The sequence below is a fragment of the Antedon bifida genome, chromosome 11 (genome assembly GCF_963402885.1).
Source record: "Antedon bifida chromosome 11, ecAntBifi1.1, whole genome shotgun sequence".
NCBI classification, from domain to species: Eukaryota; Metazoa; Echinodermata; class Crinoidea; order Comatulida; family Antedonidae; genus Antedon; species Antedon bifida.
Window position 1 is genome coordinate 8,556,818 of NC_136236.1, and position 18,851 is coordinate 8,575,668.

The 18,851-nt window shown below is 31.2% G+C and overlaps 2 protein-coding genes across 2 annotated transcripts in view; both read right to left on the reverse strand.

Moving 5' to 3' along the window:
• The window catches only part of LOC144856255 (uncharacterized), a 112,701-nt gene that overhangs the window by 57,606 nt on the left and 36,244 nt on the right, over window positions 1-18,851 (reverse strand). The window lies entirely within an intron of this gene.
• Window positions 2,129-18,851, reverse strand: part of LOC144856109 (uncharacterized) — a 37,046-nt gene continuing 20,323 nt past the window's right edge. The window contains exons 23-39 of the mRNA XM_078714079.1: window positions 17,790-17,874; window positions 17,472-17,637; window positions 17,233-17,333; window positions 16,828-16,890; window positions 13,733-13,839; window positions 12,815-12,904; window positions 12,526-12,723; window positions 11,384-11,629; window positions 9,555-9,749; window positions 9,145-9,297; window positions 8,717-9,016; window positions 8,328-8,423; window positions 8,028-8,232; window positions 5,393-5,449; window positions 3,564-3,593; window positions 3,299-3,355; window positions 2,129-2,917 (exon numbers count right to left, since the gene is read on the reverse strand). Coding sequence (XP_078570205.1) covers window positions 2,235-2,917; window positions 3,299-3,355; window positions 3,564-3,593; window positions 5,393-5,449; window positions 8,028-8,232; window positions 8,328-8,423; window positions 8,717-9,016; window positions 9,145-9,297; window positions 9,555-9,749; window positions 11,384-11,629; window positions 12,526-12,723; window positions 12,815-12,904; window positions 13,733-13,839; window positions 16,828-16,890; window positions 17,233-17,333; window positions 17,472-17,637; window positions 17,790-17,874 — 2,832 coding nt within the window. The 3' untranslated portion in view covers window positions 2,129-2,234. The remainder of the gene's footprint in view (window positions 2,918-3,298; window positions 3,356-3,563; window positions 3,594-5,392; window positions 5,450-8,027; window positions 8,233-8,327; window positions 8,424-8,716; window positions 9,017-9,144; window positions 9,298-9,554; window positions 9,750-11,383; window positions 11,630-12,525; window positions 12,724-12,814; window positions 12,905-13,732; window positions 13,840-16,827; window positions 16,891-17,232; window positions 17,334-17,471; window positions 17,638-17,789; window positions 17,875-18,851) is intronic.

The following is an 18,851-nucleotide window of genomic DNA, read 5'->3' on the forward strand; positions in this document are numbered from 1 at the left end:
ATATTCGTTTTTATAAATTGTATTAAGCATAGTAAATTAGTGAGTACAGTTAGATAAGTTATTATCAATCAATTTAGATAATTTATCAGATATTTTTTCAGATTATGTTTAGAAATTTATGAAAAACACAGTAATTTAATAATAATCTTTTTATTCAACATGATATTCTTTGTGTTAATAATTGGTATAACGACCATAAATTGAAGTGTCTCATCATCGTTATCATTATCTACTTTGTTCATTGAGAACTAGATGCCATAATAACAGAGTCATTGTGTTGCATGTTAACATACATCCAATGCAAACATTTACAAGGTAGAGCTGCAAATCGTAAAATCAACGCAAATCGTAACAAATAATTTAAAAACCCTTATTAAATTCGTTAAATCAAAATATGCGCCATAATACTAAAACATTAACAAAAAACATAAAATCAAGTGATTAATTTGTTGATCAATATCATTGATAAAAATATCTGGAATAATTATGATACATACGGTCATACAAACATCCAGATTGTAGGTCTATTAGCAAATTTTATGAATATAAAACTGGTCGTTACATCATGGAATATGATGTCATCATCATCATCATCATCATATCATTTAGCAATTGCTACTTTCAACACTTTTGCACTCGACACCTTAACCACGACGAAGCTTAATAATTATAACATTCTCTTGGCAAATGTTTGTTTCTAGATTTTCACTCATAAACCGTAAAAGACAGTTGTAATAACTAGCAGGCAAAGCCAAGGAACATGGTTTTGGTAGTGTTGTATATTATTTTATCATTAAAAAAACAATATCTAATGATTAAAAATGTAAAACACAACATTAAACAAAACAAATGTTATCAAAATGCATAAACATAACGCAAAACAGGTTAAAAAAGAAACAGATTGAATTACAAACTAAAAAGGTGTCTTTTCAAAAGAGTTTTTAAAACTTCTGCTAGTCATAAATATTACTATTATTATAGATACCTTGATGTTCTGGTGATGGCACATATACTGGTACTATCTCTGGCACCTGCTCATGCTCTGTATTTGCCAGACACCTAGTCTGGTTCTGACTCTGTAACTGGCACTAGCTGCTTCGGCTTAGCGTCTGGCTCCGATTCTTTAAATAAACAATATATTTTTTATTTAATGTTTATTAATTCGCATTTGTGAACATTTCGATATATATTTGAAATTTTAAAGTTATAAACATTATGTGTACTTTTAGGTTTTAAAACTTATCATCCATTGTCCGCTGACATTCATGCATTGGCTAAACTTTGGTGTTGGTTTTTTATTAAATTATTGTAAGTAGTAACATTATGATATTTATATCATTATAATGTTTAAGATACAAGGAATAATTATTGAGTATAAGTATTAATTTAGTTCTAAATGGACATTCCGTATTAATTTTTATCTTATTAACTTTTTTTTAAATTCTAGCGAGCTCGGGATCTACCATGTTATCACTCAGCTGAGTTGTCATATTTATTTTTCTGTACATGTTTTAGTGAGTTGATGGTAATTACTAAAGTCTGAGCATGTTCACACTAGACTAGTTTATATAATTTTAATATCTTTGGTTAAAACATGTATACAATAAGTGTGGACAATATTTGTCATAATTTTTGACACCCCTCCCTCCCAACCAATGACCAATCTTGGTTTGCATGAAGTAGATACACATTTGCACAAAGTGATTCATATTTTGTTCAACATCTAAGTCATCATCATCATCATAATGAAAATAATCACGTCATTATTATCTTTATTTTACTGATAATTTACCTTCGCTTGTATTACTGTGACTACTCAGTGGTGCGTTTCGCTGCCAAAAGTGATCAAAGGTTGATGTCACTTTCAAAATTATTGTAATTATCTAAACGTGTTCATTATTTGTACGCAATGTTGTAAAATTGTTTATACGTATCAACAAATTCCTTTATAACAGTTCGCTGTTTTGTTATGTTGACGTGTGACAGTGAGTTCTTAATGAAGAAAGTTGTACAGTTTAATTAATATTCACTTAATCTAAACCAATACAATAATAAATACAACATACCTGTAGTTGAACTGGATGCCCCAACAACACCTATAACAATACAGTAACTATTTCCAAACAAAATATAAATTCCAGATTTCTTGTGTTACATTATAATGATCATAATGATCTGAAACCATCATTTTAGGTATCTTAACTTAACTAAATAATACTAATGTCAGCGCCTTATCAAACGAGCTTTGATAGTGAAAACAAGACTTGTTGAAATTGTACTAGAATACACATTTTAGCATAATGTTTATACCAATTATTGAAAATTATCGGTACTTGTAAGTGAAAGAATATAATAATTATATTACCTCTATCAAGTAGTAGCTTCTTTGCACGTTCGTTAAGACGACTTGCAAATTTCTCTAGTTTGCCTGGTTCATCTTTCAATTCTTCGTTACTCTCTAATTTGAAAACTACATCCCAGATATTTGTTAATCCAAAATGTTCAAGGTTGTAGTAGGCAATAACATGTGATAAACTGTCTCCTTCAACTTGATGTAAAGCAGCAAACAGCCGTTTTCGATATGGCGACATTGGTTTTATATTAGTTTGAGTTTGTTTAATATTGTTATCCTGAATATAATCAAGTACAAGATGTTCAGCAACCTTAAATTCTGTCAGTTTTGTGACCTCCAGGAGTAACTTGACATTAGAAGGTTCGATATAACCTTTTGTCTGGAGTTTATTAAACAAATTGTGTGCTGTTAAGCCACGCCCTTCAAAGTCTCCTAAGGGCAAGTGATCGTATAGGCATAGTTTTACCAAACGACAGTGATCACCAGCATAATGTTTACTAAGATTTGCTTTTAAGTCCTTGAATTTCTCATTCAAGTCTGCCATTTTATTTACTTTTTGGTTTGCTGCAAAAACAAAGTTTATACCAAATGACCTAAGTCTACGTAGGAAGTAGATTCTTCTCCGTGCCTTTCTAATAATGTTACGTGTGTTAATATGCCATTTCAGATCATTTGAAATATAAAATTAATGTGAAGTATGTGTGAAGTCTTTTACCTATTGTCTAACTAAGGACCAAATTCATTCCATTTTGTAATTTATGATCACTTGTTGGTTATCAAACATTATTGAATAGTTTCTTAAAAGAGTGCTAAATATTCATAGATTATTTACATACCTTTTCTGTTAGCTTTGGTTTAAAATAGACTGTGTCAAAATAACAAAATATATTCAAACATCGTGACAATACCCAATATCATTATTATCTTTATCTACTGGTAATTTACCTTCACTTGGATGACTTTGGCGACTCAGTGGTACGCCTTCGCTTTCGTCACAATTTCCTAAAATTGATCAAAGTGCGATGTTACTTTAACAATTATTGTAATTATCTAAACGTGGTCATTATTTGTACGCAATGTTTGTAAACATTGTTTTTATACGTATCGCAAATGTCCTTGTTCTGTGTGACAGTGAATAATTAAGAATTGTTTAACTTTTAATTAATATTCACTTAATCCATAACCAAAACCATAATAAAATATAACATACCTTGATTAGAACTGGATGCCCCAACAACACCTGTAACAATTAAACAATTCAATAATTATTTCCGTACAAATTTGAAATTCCAGATTCTATTTATTACATTATTATGATCATAATTATCTGAAACAACAGTTTTAGGTATCCTAACTTAACTAAATAATACCAATGTCAGCGCCTTATCAAACGAGCTTTGCTAGTGAAAACAAGAATTGTACTAGAATACACAGATAGTTTTGATAAATAAATTGCCATTTGGTTTAGGTCAGGACCCAATACAATGGGTTGAGACTATCGATTACAACGAATAATGGATCATAGAAAGGATTTTGGAAGAATATTGATACAAAGCTATAAATGTAAGAAGCAACAGGAGGTTAAAATTGCTCAGTTCGCTGACGATACAATAAATTTGGCAAGAGTGATAAAAAGTATTGAAACTTATTGAAATGAAGCAAATGTTTTGTAAGGTTGCAAGTTATCACAAATAAACACAACCAACATGAAAAACAAAGAAATGTGGATCTCCAAAACATTATGTTTTGTAAACCATTTGGAATACAGTGTGTCGATGACCCTGAACATTTTTTGGTACTTTTGTTGGTTATAATAACAAGAAATGCCACAAAAATAATTGGGGTGAAAAGATCAACAATTTAAAAAAAGTCTTAAAAGCTTGGGAAAAAAGAAATGTAAGTATTTTGGTAAAGTGACGGAAATAAAAACTTTCCTAGCTAATTTACACTACTGCTAGTATATTAGATGTGCCCAAAAGAATTATGGATACACTGTATTTGTAATTGAAAATAATAATATGTATTACTGTATTTTTCAAGAAATTAAAAACGGAGAAATAAAATTAACATGATTTATTGTAGTAAAATGATATTACCCGGTATCATGTCAGAAACATGAATGGGATTTACATTTTCGACGACCCAGGGAACTTAGAAAGTAACCTATGCAATGGAAAGGTAGTAGCAGACAAGTAAAATGCAGGTGCTGTTGATTGTCTCTAGACATAATAGGCCTACTGGACGATATAGTATTTAACAAGAGCAGCTACACTATTTTCAAGAGCCAGATTGGATGGCAGAGAATGTTTTCATCTCTCGATTTTTGTTAATTAGTGATTTTACCCAAAAATAAGAAAATTAGAAACAATGTGTCTTTTATTTGCTTAAAAATTTAAGAGGTTGATTTGATGTATAGTGTACCTTTAAAAAAATTTTCCCAAAAGTCCACGCAACATTTTCTTTGTAGAAATCGCAGAGATTTTACTTATTTTATATGACTGAGAAAATTTACCAATATTATTGTATCATGTGGGATTGTAGGTCTGTTGTAATTACTACCAGACAAAGCCAACTACTATGCTTTCGGAAGTATTGTTATATTAGTTATTGAATTATGGAAAATAATAGGTTATGTTATTTTATAAATACAAACAATCTCTAATTAAAAATGTTTTAAGTAAAAAAAATGTGATTGTTAACAAAATGCATACTGGAACAAAAAAAGAAAGAGATTGAAATAAATAACAAATTGGATTACAGACTATAAAGGTGTGTTATCAAAAGACTATTTAAAACTTCTGCTAGTCATAAATAGTACTATTATAGTTACATGTATGTCCTGGAGATGGCATAATTGTTCACACCCCCACCCACCCCATCATCTTTTAATGGACGATGCACAGAATTGGTTTGCATGAAGTTGATAAATAATTAAAAATCACTGTTCGGTTGAATAAATTTGCATTGTCATCGTCATCATCATCATCATCATCATGACAATAACTATATCATTATTATCTTTATCTACTGGTAATTTACCTTTACTTGGATGCCTTTGGCGACACAGTGGTGCACCTTCGCTTTCGTCACAATTGCCTAAAATTGATCAAGTGCGATGTTACTTTCAACATTATTGTAATTATCTAAACGTGTTCTATATTTGCACGCAATTATTTATACGTATCGCAAAATGCTTCATTACAGTTCCCTGTTATGTTCTGTTGATGTTTGAAAGTGAAGGAATTCTAAACACTGATGAATGTAAGAACACGTTATTTTAAATGAAATCTAATAAGGCAGTGATGATTTATGAAACGTTTTGGAATTCCATTGACACCCTATGTAATGCTTTTAATTTTTATTTAAATGTCAATTATCAGTTTTCGCAACAACAAAGGAACAACAGAGGAATAATCTCTTGATTGTGCAAATATGGTAAAACAAGCTTTCAAAAGCAGGAGACCGATAATGCTATTGCTAATAAATTAAAATTGATAGTTGGTGACGTAATAGATACTGATCAGAAATGCGAAAACAAGACTTGTTGAAATGTTACAAGAATACATAGATAGTTTTAATAAATTAATTGACATTTGGTTTAGTTCAGGACCCAATACAATGGGTTGAGACTATCGATTACAACGAATGATGGATCATTAGAAAGGATTTGGTAAGAATATTGGTATTATACAAGGAAATGGCTATACATGTAAGAAGCAACAAGAGGTTAAAATTGCTCAGTTTGATGACAATACAATACTTTTGTCTAGACAGAAAAAAGGTATTTAAACTTTAAACTTAAATAAAGTAGACTTGTTTTGTAAGGTTGCCTGTTATCACAAATATACACTTTCAATCAAAATGAAAAATCAAAGAATGTGGTTCTTCAAAACATTATTTTTTTGTAAACCATTTGGAATACAGTGGGTTGATGACATTCTTTGGTACTTTTGTTTGTTATAATAATAAATGCCACAAAAATAATTGAGGTGAAAAGATCAACAAATTAAAAAACGTCTTAAAAGCTTGGGAAAATAGAAATGTAAGTTTTTTGGTAAGTCATGGAAATAAAAACTTTCCAAGCTTAGGCTAGTTTACACTACTGCTAGTATTATTAGATGTGCCCTCACATATTATAGATACAATGTATAGTATTATTTGTAATAGAAACGAGAACAAATAATAAGTATTATAATAATAAGTAAGTACTGTTTGTTTCAAGAAATTAAAAATGGGGAAATAAAATTAACATGAATTATTGTAATAAAATGTTATTACCACCCCGTATCATGTCATGTTCAGAAACTTGAATAGGATTTACATTTTCGACGATCCAGGATACTTAAAGATGTATTGTCCCTTTGACTAATTCCAAAAAAATAAAGATTTCGAAAAAAAGTTGGTCATTTTGAAATATCAAAATAGTCATTAACTTTCACCAAAAATTATTCGAAAAAAAAAATCATTTAACTGAAAATACAGACGTTTTTTTGTTCAAAAAATAACTTTGACTTCCAGTCAAAGTTTTCGATCAAAACATATCTCATAATACAACGCGATTGTTTGGCTACTCTGTATGCATGCATAATCATAAAAATCATAGATTTCTCGTGATCTGTCTGAAAACACATTCTCAACCGTGACAATTTGTAAACAATCCTAATTAGCATCATACATAATGCATATTCGTGGTTTGAAATCTTTGTTTACTTTCGCTCATGACGATTTCCAGACGAAATGTAATCAAATTAATTTACCTGTTAATGACGTAAACTTGTTGTTTTTGGCTCGAATGTTCGACTTAAAGTGAATAACTTTAATATTACTTTGATATGGCCAATTTAAGTTTAGAATATTTTGACCTTCATTATTTGTGTTTCAAGGGACAATACATCTTTAAAAAGTAACCTATGTAATGGAAAGGTAGTAGCAGACAAGTAAACTAGAGGTGCTGTCTATTGTCTCTAGACATTTATAGGCCTACTGGACGATATAGTCTTCAACAGGAGCAGCTACACTATATTTAATTATTTTATTATAGTGTGTCTTCACAACATATTCCCAACAGTCCACGCAACATTTGTTTTGTAGAAATCGTATAGATTTTACATATTGTATATGACTGAGAAAATTTACAAATATTATTTTATCCTGTGTGTATAGCTATTGTATAGTAATAATTGTAATATCTGTATTGTATATTGGATTTGAATATTATTTTATAGTACTATTATTTCAATTATCTAACTGCTTACAAATGTTTAGTGACAGATTAGGTCTCACGGACACAATGTCTGAGTGACGAAGTTGTAATCACTAGCAAAAGAGTTATAGACTCTTTTTCTAAAAGAACAAACATCTTAGTATATGAAATGAACTACAGGGGAACGATACCTGTATTATTGTTAAACTCTCAAGGAAATAATATAGCAGCTCTTTAAAAGATTAAATGTAAACCGATAACGTCAATGGTATGTGATGCATAACTGAAACACTTCTGCTAGGCGCCTGTCATTAGACTCCTAATTTTACAAACGAGTTAAGTTCATTTTGTAGTGTGTTGTTGATGTATTTATCAATGGTAATGACGAATAAAGATGATAAAAAAGATTGAGATTTAATTAAGATGAGGTAATTAAATTGACGAAGGAACATAAACAGAAAACAAATTTACCTTTAGAAAAATATCGCTTGATATGAGCTGTATTCATAGTCGTATCTTCTCCACATGGAACTACATCATTCTTCAAACACTTTTCAAGGTCAACTAAGTGATGTTCCTTTGGATTACAAGCATCGCATACCACACGTAGCTTGTAACCACTACCTTCGTATATGTTGCATACGGTTTGTAGTTGGTCTCTCAAGTAACTTAGTACCTGAACACATGGAAGTGGTGTACGATATTACATTTAATTTACATTTACATTACATTTTGTTTAGAAGTGTTAATATCATGCATAATAATGATTACCTCTATGCAAACACTCGGTTGCAGTTGTCGTTTCTTTGGTTTGGCGCCACCAACTTCTGTGTCGAAACTATGTTCTGTCCTACGATATATTTGCAGCTATTAAGTAATAAAACAAAAGTAAATCAAAAGTAAGTGTTTGTTGATGAAGCCTTTCTTTCTCTTTATTAAAGATGTGTAAACATCATGTGATAATTTGGTTGGTTGATTTGTGTTATTGTTGTAAACATTACTTAATAAGAGATATGTTAAGTTGGTATGTGTAGGTGCGTAGTGCAAGATGCGTTATGCCATTATATACCATAAGTAACACATACACCATATATAATAATTGATCTATTTATTTATATGCTACAAACATAGTGAGAAATATTTAACAATTATTGTCCTACCTTAATTGCGTGTGGTTTTTCATTTTCACGCTTAATTTGTACGGCACCTAAACTGACTTTGTGATCTTTAAATTCAAAATCACTACGATTCCGGAACACTTTTGAATCATCACTATCTGTACCCGTCATCAATTCAAGAAATGCAACAACTAAAGTGTGGTACACAGCCTCAGGAAGAAAGTCTGTCGGAGTCAGGTAAATTGATACCATCTGCATGTCATCTTTTGTCACTTCTAGACTAGTATTTGTAAAAACTTTCATCCGACATGGAACCAAGAATTCACGGTTACCTTCTTCTTCCTGTTATTATAAACATTGATTTTAAAAATATTGAAAACAGGATACAATATTTTAGTTTATTGTTAAAGCCAGGGCTTTTTTTAAATGATTATAAATTAATCAATATAATAAGTAAGCTTCGTACATACCGTTTTTTTCTCAAAGAGTAACCGGAACACCCTCATCACTTCTATAAAGATGTCAAAATTACCTTCGTCCTGATTTTGCCATAAATAACGCAACACTTTTTCCTCAAGAATACCTTCATCTTCAAGTCTTTTCCAGCGCCTTTTTATTTCCTTCTGTACTCAAATAAAGTAACATTTTTAAAGAGTATTTTCACTTCAAAATTTACCATAACAAATTAATTGACAAAATTGCTTTCTTTTCCAGTAGATTAAAACAGCCTATTGTTCGGCACAACCACTCCCCCTCTATCTTTAAGTAGACTGGATCCGCCGCTTAAAATATTTATTTGAGGATATTTGTAGGTATGTGTTCATAATTAATCTGATCGCATTTCTAGTATTAATAATATATAATTGTACGTCTAACATACATCTTTAATAGCTGGTGGAAATACTGTGATCACAGTTGTAAACATCTGTATCATCGTGTGAAGATTAGTTATTATTGTGTTCCTTAATTTCTCGTCTTTATTGGAATACATAATCTTTCCAATGTCATTCATATACGTTATGGCAACGATGATAGCCTTTTCGGATATTCCACATTCAGTGCCAATTCTAGAAGCCTATAATACAGAATTGCAATCAGTAAATATGAATAATATAACATTTTTTATATTAAAACAACTTTTGGTAATAAATATTTTAATTTTACTATTATTTTACGATATTACTATTTTTACGATTGCATCCGTTAAATAGTATTACTGTTTATATATACCAAACTATCGTAATTGTTTGCTACTTTATTCTAATCCACTCAGGCAGTTCATGCTTAACTTATAATATATTCTTACTTCTCTCACGTGTACTTCGCAATTTTTTTCTTGTTGTTGTACTTTATCGTTTTGATTTATTGTTTGCCTATTTTATTTGTATCTTCATTACATTAGATTGATACCATATGACGTCAATATTTATGGATATGCGCATATATGATGTGCGTACTGTAAACGGGATTTAAAGATTCAACGAGCTCAATGAAACCATATTGTTTTAATATAAATTGATTCATTACAATATTGTTTTCTTATTGTTTGACATTAATATTAATTGTAATACCGGTGCCTGGATGAAATTATGCTTTTTTTAAACAATTCTTAAAAAATATTATATGGTATTATATCTTTTAAATTTTATTTTCATCTGTTTAATTCTTTTATATTGCTTCTTATAAGTCACTGTTCATTTTCGGATACTGGAGAGTATTTCAAAATCTCTTGAACTTTGCGTAGCAAAGGTTTTGGCTGTACAATTTTTAGAACTGCTGATAAAAAATTGCTTCAGAACATATTATTACAATATAAATTTTACTTAACGTTCTTCTGGTACTACTTTTCTACTAAAAGCTTATGCGCTTTTCTTTGTTTAGAACGATGCAGAAATCTATTTTTTTAGCTGGGATGATGTTCACGGCACCTTTCCATTTGTCTTATTAAGTTTAGTTTCGCCACTAAACAAAAACGTTCCTTGTTCCAAGCTTGTGATGGCCATACTTGTACCATATCACCTACATTATGTACACGTAATAACGCTAGTTCGATGTTGGTAATAAACAAGCCGAATGGAGATTACAAAGTTGTTTATTTCATATTGAATCCCTGTAGCTTAATACACCCATGAATGATTATGCTCATAAGTGTCAACATCTTCTTTTCCTATGCAGGAACTTTCGAGTCCTTCTTCGTGTCAGGTTCGTGCGATTGCGGTACATTAATGTGCGCAACCAAGCGTAACCGCGCCAATGTATTATACACTTATTTTAAAACGGCAAGCATAAAAAGTATTAAATCGCTTCCTATTATGCAATGTCGGAGACACATTTGCTTAAGCTTTGCTAGAAATAATTATGTCAAATTTAGGGCCAGAGAATCGACTGGTCAGGAGTCAGAACTATTTTAGTGATTTATTTTTAATATAGGATTTGTGTGTAGTTCGGCATTTATTCGGTGACCTTTAACCCCGAAAAAAGCAATAATGTGAATCGCAAAGTTATTGCCTAATATGATTTAAATAAAACAACTGTTTCATGCAGTCAAATCCATTGCTTTCTTCTAAATCAAATAACAGCGAATTGATCAAAAATGAGTTATATAAGTTATGATCAGTTTAAGTCAAATATATTTATATACCGCAATTGTAAAAGTCGTTTTTTATATCGCACTTTTATTATACATTTAGAACACAAACACTACTTTACCTCATTATAAGGAATGCACACTTTTGTTTTTCCAATGTCTTGTAATCTTTCCTGAAATTTAAGCCAGTTTATTGGAACTTCCTTCATTCCCATTGCCTGCATGTATTTACCAATGTTTTTCTTAAGTTTCTTTATATCTGCATGTGATTTCACAGTGTTGTCGACCATGTACATTTCACGATCTACATGCGCAGCATATTTCATTCCTTCCATTTTATCAAACATTTCGTTAAACATACCCTCAACCTTCAATTTAAAAAGATATTAGCATCGTTACAGTTATAAGTTTATAAAACTTGGATTTTATAAGTGTAATGTAGACCTCATCCATATTTCCTTCTTATTTTAAACATTTATTTAAATATTGATTTATTTATGTGAATCAATGAGTAATGCTGTTTCAGTGGAATTATACCATTCTTATGTCATTTGCATTTGCCATAATCGACGTGAATACATGCACATGCCAGTATTTTGAATTAAATTCTAACATCTTGCTCTGACTAACTTGCAAGACTTACTTACATTACAAATAAGACATATTGTGGAAAAGGGAACGGGCTTTGGTGGTTGACACAACTAAATTGGAAACCTTTTTTTGTGCGAAAGAGAGATTGTTTGGATGCCTTAAACAGTCAAAATATTTGTGAGAATTAAAAATTAATAATTAGGAACCTTAGCACAATCCATCCTTCAAGTTATCTTTTGCAAAATAATTCAACAATTTAATAATGTAGATCCAGCTCTACCCCAGCATTAAATAGCATAGTGTAAATGAGATAAAATTAAAGATGTACAAATAATACAACTTAAGTTAGCAATGTAGACTTGTCACTATATAATACCCAAACAACCGTTGATACAATTGATGCAATTGCATTATTATGGATTGAAAAAGATAAATGGTTAAATTCCAGTCAATTTAACCTTGTTTTAAATTACTGTTTTTTTTGGCAAATAATTGTTTTTCCTATCCAATTTTTGGGTCAAAGTTAATAGCTATTACGTGGCATTAATGACAGCACCTATTGATACAAGAATTAAATTGGATGAGGAATAATTGATAAGCTAAATTAGCATCATTGGTATTCAGTATCATATCATGTTAGATTGTTCAGTTTATTAACACAAGAATGAATTACCTTTTTCCGATTTCTCGATTTTCTCCATGATGGCAATTTGTCCATATGAGTAGCAACCAAACAGATGGGAGGTGACTCTATGGAAACTCTGCCATCAATTGAAATAGGGTTTCCTGAAGCATGTTGCGCCACAGTATGCTCATATACTGACCTTATCCAGAACAAATTCATGTCTAAATTAGTCATTCCTAGTGGACCCTAAAATACAAATTAAAAAAATCTAATGTAATATACTATATTAGTATATAATAATATTAATAATTGAAGTTTAAAATAATGTTGAACTTACAACTGCTGGATCTCGTGCATTAGCTGGTTCATCCAAGTTATCCAAAGCATTAAATGCAACACAGTACGATGCTGTATTTGTGAGGAAAAACTGAACAAAACACAGATATAAGGTGGTTATCATAATGGATAGTTATCCATATTCTATCGGGAAAGAGTCTTTTATTATAATTAGTGACATGTATTACAGCCTATAAGTGTATGAGGATAAAATGAACTGGTAAATGTAAAAGTGAAAATTATTTTACTTAGCCAAAAACTGGCGTGGTAATCTGTTGACAGCGTGAGGTGAAGAGGATGAGATGCTCACGCTGTCAAAAGATGATTGCGAGGGCGCCCCGCAATCACATGATATTGAAGCGAGTATGCCGATACTAATGTTAAATCAGAACGCTACATATTATATTCCTTTTTAAAGAATATAAGGAGGAAAATAATTACAGTTTAACACCGTTGCGTATATAAGAATGTGGACTGCAAGTTCTTCGTAGTATATAATACTATTATTAAACAATGTTTAAAGATATATTACAAATCAATATACACGTGCGTGTCAAGAACATGGTGCAAGCCACGATAATTATAATAAAACACTACTCATAATTGTAATCTTAATGTAATATTAGATAGATGTCTGGGCAACTCTATTGAGATAAAGCCATCTTCGCTTGTTTAACAAGTGGGGGAAAACAATATACTGTAAATCGAGAAAAGTATTATTAGAATATAATTGTTTTCAGATTATTCAAATGCAATATAGGCCCTACATACTAATACCACTACTACTACTACTACCAATGTCACTGCCACTTCCACTACCACCACCACCACCATCATTATCACTATCACTACTACATTAATATATCTATGTGATTATCACATCATATTCTGCCAATAAACAACATATTGATAGGCATACCCTATGCGTTATGTAGTAGTCCAATTGACCAGCGTAGTCCCATATGCTAGTTATTTCATTTGGAATGTTCACAGAATCACCTCCAATTGGGTAGCTTTGGTTGTCCTCTATTAGAAAATAAAATAAACTAAAAGTATTTATAGATTGCCGAATATCGACCATTTTGACCTAGTACTATTTTAAACGATCCAGACGCCTACCTTTACGTTTTTAACTTATACCTAAAATACCAAAAAACAACAACATATGATAGGCAGTATTGTCTGGCCATGTACTGTCAACATTGCATTTCATATTTACATAATAGTACATTATAATGTAATCAGCGTCAAGCTAGTACTAGTGTCTAGCCTTGGCCTAGGCCTGTTAGTATTAGGATTGTTTGGTCGTTTGTGGACAAAATTAACACTAAAGTAGGTGTGTTTTTATAAAATCTATATAAATATAACATTTAATATAATATTATTAAAAACCAAATGTTACTGTTTTAATCAATGTGAATGAAATGTAGGCCTTGGCTAGAGGGCTACCTTTTATTTGATTCAAATGACAGGAATCTATTTTTATGTTATATAAAACAAATAATGAATGTTATATTTGTGTTATGGTACAAATAATGGCATTTGGTGAATGATGAAAATTTAAATATTAACTCGGCGTTGCCTCGTTGATATATAACCTTTCATCATTCACCTCATGCCATTAGAGCCTATTGTATCATTACACCATGGATTGAAGAATAGAAGGATATGCATCGACGGTGACATCAAACGATTTTACAACGCGCTTGCCTATACTAAAGCACTGCTGCCAATCAAACAAACACGCTCATTGAACTCCGTGTCTCTAACCGCGGCCCTCTGTAGAATTCAATTCAATTCAATTCAAAATTCTTTAATCATCCCACACGGGGCAATTCAAATAAAAAGGTCTGGATTAAAATGATCTTACAAAATATACAAAATATCACAATACACAGTACAAAATAGAAAAAAAAAAAAGAGTCAAGGTTCAAGAATTTAAGAGTCGAATAGCCACTGGCAAAAACGAATTCCTTTTCCGGTTTGTTCTACATGCCGGGCATCGAAAGCGACGTCCATGAGGCATGAGCTCGAAATCACTGAACAAGGCATGGTTAATATTTTTTAGAATAGCTCTACTTTTTTCTAGAGTTTGCATGTCACAGAAAGAAGATAAGCTACGAAGTTGACAACCTATTAATTTAGAACTTAAGTTAACAATTCTTTGTAGTGAGTTTTTCTCTTTGACCTTAAGACTAAAAAACCAGAACGCTGCGAATCAACTGTTACATTTTTTGAGACCAAAACGTAATCATGTAGAAATCGTATGCGCAGTCTGAATGTTCTATTGACATGTCTGCGTCGATGATTAATTGACAACAAAAATATATTGCTGAACAATTCTGTTTTAGTTTCATCACAATCGGACTACGAAAAGTTAACTTTCTTACGACTAAGTAGTTAGTAATATTAATAAAATATGCAATTTTTATATTTGAATTATCATTATTTGTCTGCCATCTTCTGTCATTAAAAATTGCGTTAATCTATAGAATATTAAATTATGCATTTGACCATGTATGTTGTTAGCGTGGCCGGTGTTCACACATACAACAATCGTGTTTTTAATATATGGCTAAGCAGTGGTTTCTTCATAAATCTCCTTAATTATCGATGTGATTATATTTAAATTGTAGTGCCTGGTGATTGGCTAGTGGTTAGGTCATCCACATCACCGGGCCTAATTGAATGAAAACAGCGATCCCTGATCCGGGATTGGCTGGCTATGTATAGTTGCGATACGTTACCTAGCGGTCGTTTTGAAAAGTACACGCAGGGCAAACTTAATCACGAATTAATTATTAGTACCTATTATTATTCACACAAGAAGTAAGACAACGGTGAGTATATAGATCATGATTACACGTTGTATCTACTACACTTAAGATTAGCCTAGGCCTACCTAGGCAGTATCAATGTCGGCAAATCATATGGTTTACTAGTAAGACTAGAAGGCCTAGGCCTACTGTAGTATCCTTGATAATTTTGTAATTTTACATGTAGGCTGAGACAACAAATAGTTATTGTCTTAGATGTAGGGCTACTACAGGTCATAAAATGCTACTTTAATGTCATAAAAACATTAGCGTAGATCAATCGCGGCAGAAACCTATACTAATTATAATTATAGCATATACAATTCTAAGCCAATATATATATATATATATATATATATATATATATATATATCAAGCAGGCGGTCCGAGTTCGAGTCTCGGTTGGGGCGACTTTTTCTCATTCTCACAGATTTCCTAATCTTTATCGTTTCAAATTAATAAATTAAATTTCAGTATATCACCGGGTGGTTTAGAATTAATGTTCTGTGCCTGAATAAAAATACTGAAAGATGAGGGCGTATCAATTTGATCTCTGTTGCGCGTGCGTACAACTGAGGACTAGTGCTGTTCCGCCGTACCACGCCGAGAATGTTAAAGAGTCGTTATCCAATCGAGTTCGAACAATACCATGAAAGCCCCAGTGGTCTAATGGTTAGGACATCTGCATATCAAGCAGGCGGTCCGAGTTCGAGTCTCGGTTGGGGCGGTTTAGAATTAATGTTCTTTGCCTATTGTGTTTATATATATATATATATATATATATATATAGTATTGTTTTTATTTGGTATCAGAAAGGCTATAACTAAATTCGTCGTCGTATAAAGTGTTCGTCACCATTGTTGCTAGCGCTAAAACATCATGCCACCAAAGAACGCGCGAAATAAGCGTAGCCAACAAGGTTAAATGTCGTTGCACATGTGCAGTAAACAATATATTAGGCACGCGACCGTTTCGTTGTTACCATGCGGTTAATTAAACTGTAACATTGTGAGCGATCCGCGGTCTGTCGGCGAGAGTCAAGGAACCCTTGATCTCACGTCGATGCATATCCTTCTATTCTTTAATCCATGATTACACTAATAAACATTCATTATTTGTATAATAGTTCCGTTTAAAAAATATGAAGGATAAATGATTTATTTCAATTGTTAAAAAACTTTATATTATAATTACATACCTAACTCCTTATCAACCCTTTGTTTTATTACATGTTCACGCATTTTCCTGGTTAGCTCGGCATCTGTACAAAAATAGCAATTGGTTAAAACAATATGTATACAAATAATTATGCTGGTTGGAGTTTATGGGAAACACTGAATTTCATTTAATCTGTATCAATGTGTAATACAATTATTTTAAACATTACATATAACATCGTGCCTATTCTTGGTACATTCTTGGTAATTCCTCTAATAAGTATAGGTCTACAAAATTAAGTTAAGCCACAACTCTAGAGTAAGAGTATACAAAAAACTCTACTTGTCAGTACTACAATTACAGATATTAATTCCACGTTTCGCTTGGCATCACATGACGGCAGAAACTCGATTTTCTACTCTACAGGTAGTTACACACATCTTACCGTCGTGTTCATCTTCAATCCTCTTCCATTCGCTCTTACTATTTGATTGAAACACTGTCCGTGTAACGATACCGTCTGTCGATGGTTCGTCTGGATTGAATCTATTTTAACAACGTATGGTGAGGTAAAATGGTTAAATTAGTATTAGTATCTACATCAAATATATAATTAAAAATACACTGATAATTATTTCAATACTAAAATGTATATGTATACGTAAATAATTTGCAATTAGTTACCTTTCTTTAAGCATGGCCTTTACACAGCTAGTCTTACCAGCACCTTCCTTCCCAAGAAACATACATCTCGAATTTACAACTGCAATTTTACCATCTTTAAGTTCATTTTTATATAGTTTTATAGCCAGTTTACCCCTGGCAAATATTTCAGGAGGAACCAACAATTCTAATATTAAAGTATAAAAAATACGCATAACATACATATATTCAAATTAATGGTTTTATGTAAACATTATGAATAGCATTTGTTTCAGAATTCAAATATATGTTACTAACATTGTCGTTTTCATGTTAAAAACTTTAATAAAAATAGCTTACTGTCAAAATACAATACAATCTTGATTTTTGTTATTTTTTCTATCTGCGTATTTTCTTCTAAAACAGATACTGCTGTTTTTCCTTTCTATAAACATGAAAGTGTTTTAAGTATTGCTAATAGTAGAAATATTTGTTTATAAACCGATTTAGAAATCAAAGGAACAAATATGTCTATGGAATCAGACAGATATAAAACCCCAATTGTAGTAAGTGAGTGCAACAACAAGCAAAATCAAAATGAACATTATTATAGACAAATCATAATATAAGTCAATTCTAAATTAAGCATAGACCTTCTAAGAAAATGCCGTGCCACAGTACAAAGTACACTATTTCATAGTAATTGTAAACCCTTCTCTGAAATTCAAATATTGATTTTAATGTATTCATTAAAAGAAATCACTAACCCAAAAATATCTAAATTAAAATAAATAAAAAACAAAAAATATACATATAGAAAACATAGTATACTTCTAAACATCTTGTACTTACAGATGTCTATAATGAAGCACGGTTCATATTTACACTAACTAACAAACAATTTCGTATCCAGTAGTATTTATTACAATATTGCAAATCATGTATATTTACAACATACCCAATACATTCCTTTCTTCATGACTATTCCGATTTAAATGACATAAAGGGAGATACGAAAATTCACTACAGGAGTGTGTATGTTTATGTGGCCGTTTTATAAAAGGAATATTAAACGTAAACAATATCAGTACCACATACCATGAATATTATTGGAATCTATACGAAAATTAGTATTGTGGTAAGGAGATGTTGAGTGTTAATCAAGATGCAATATGAGATAATTAGTGCTGTTACGGATGCACCTTGCTTCGTGAGATAGTTTACTATACTACTTCTAAGATAGGTTTTTTCGCACGCATGTATTCATGCAGCAGGGTGTTACCGTCCTTTAAAAAAATTTTAAATAATGAGGTGGAAGCTTATACAAACAATGTATTGCAGCAAATAATTATAGTTAGATAATGATAAATAATACAGAAAGAAATTAAAATAAAACGTTTTTCTTGTGCATATCCTGTGAAC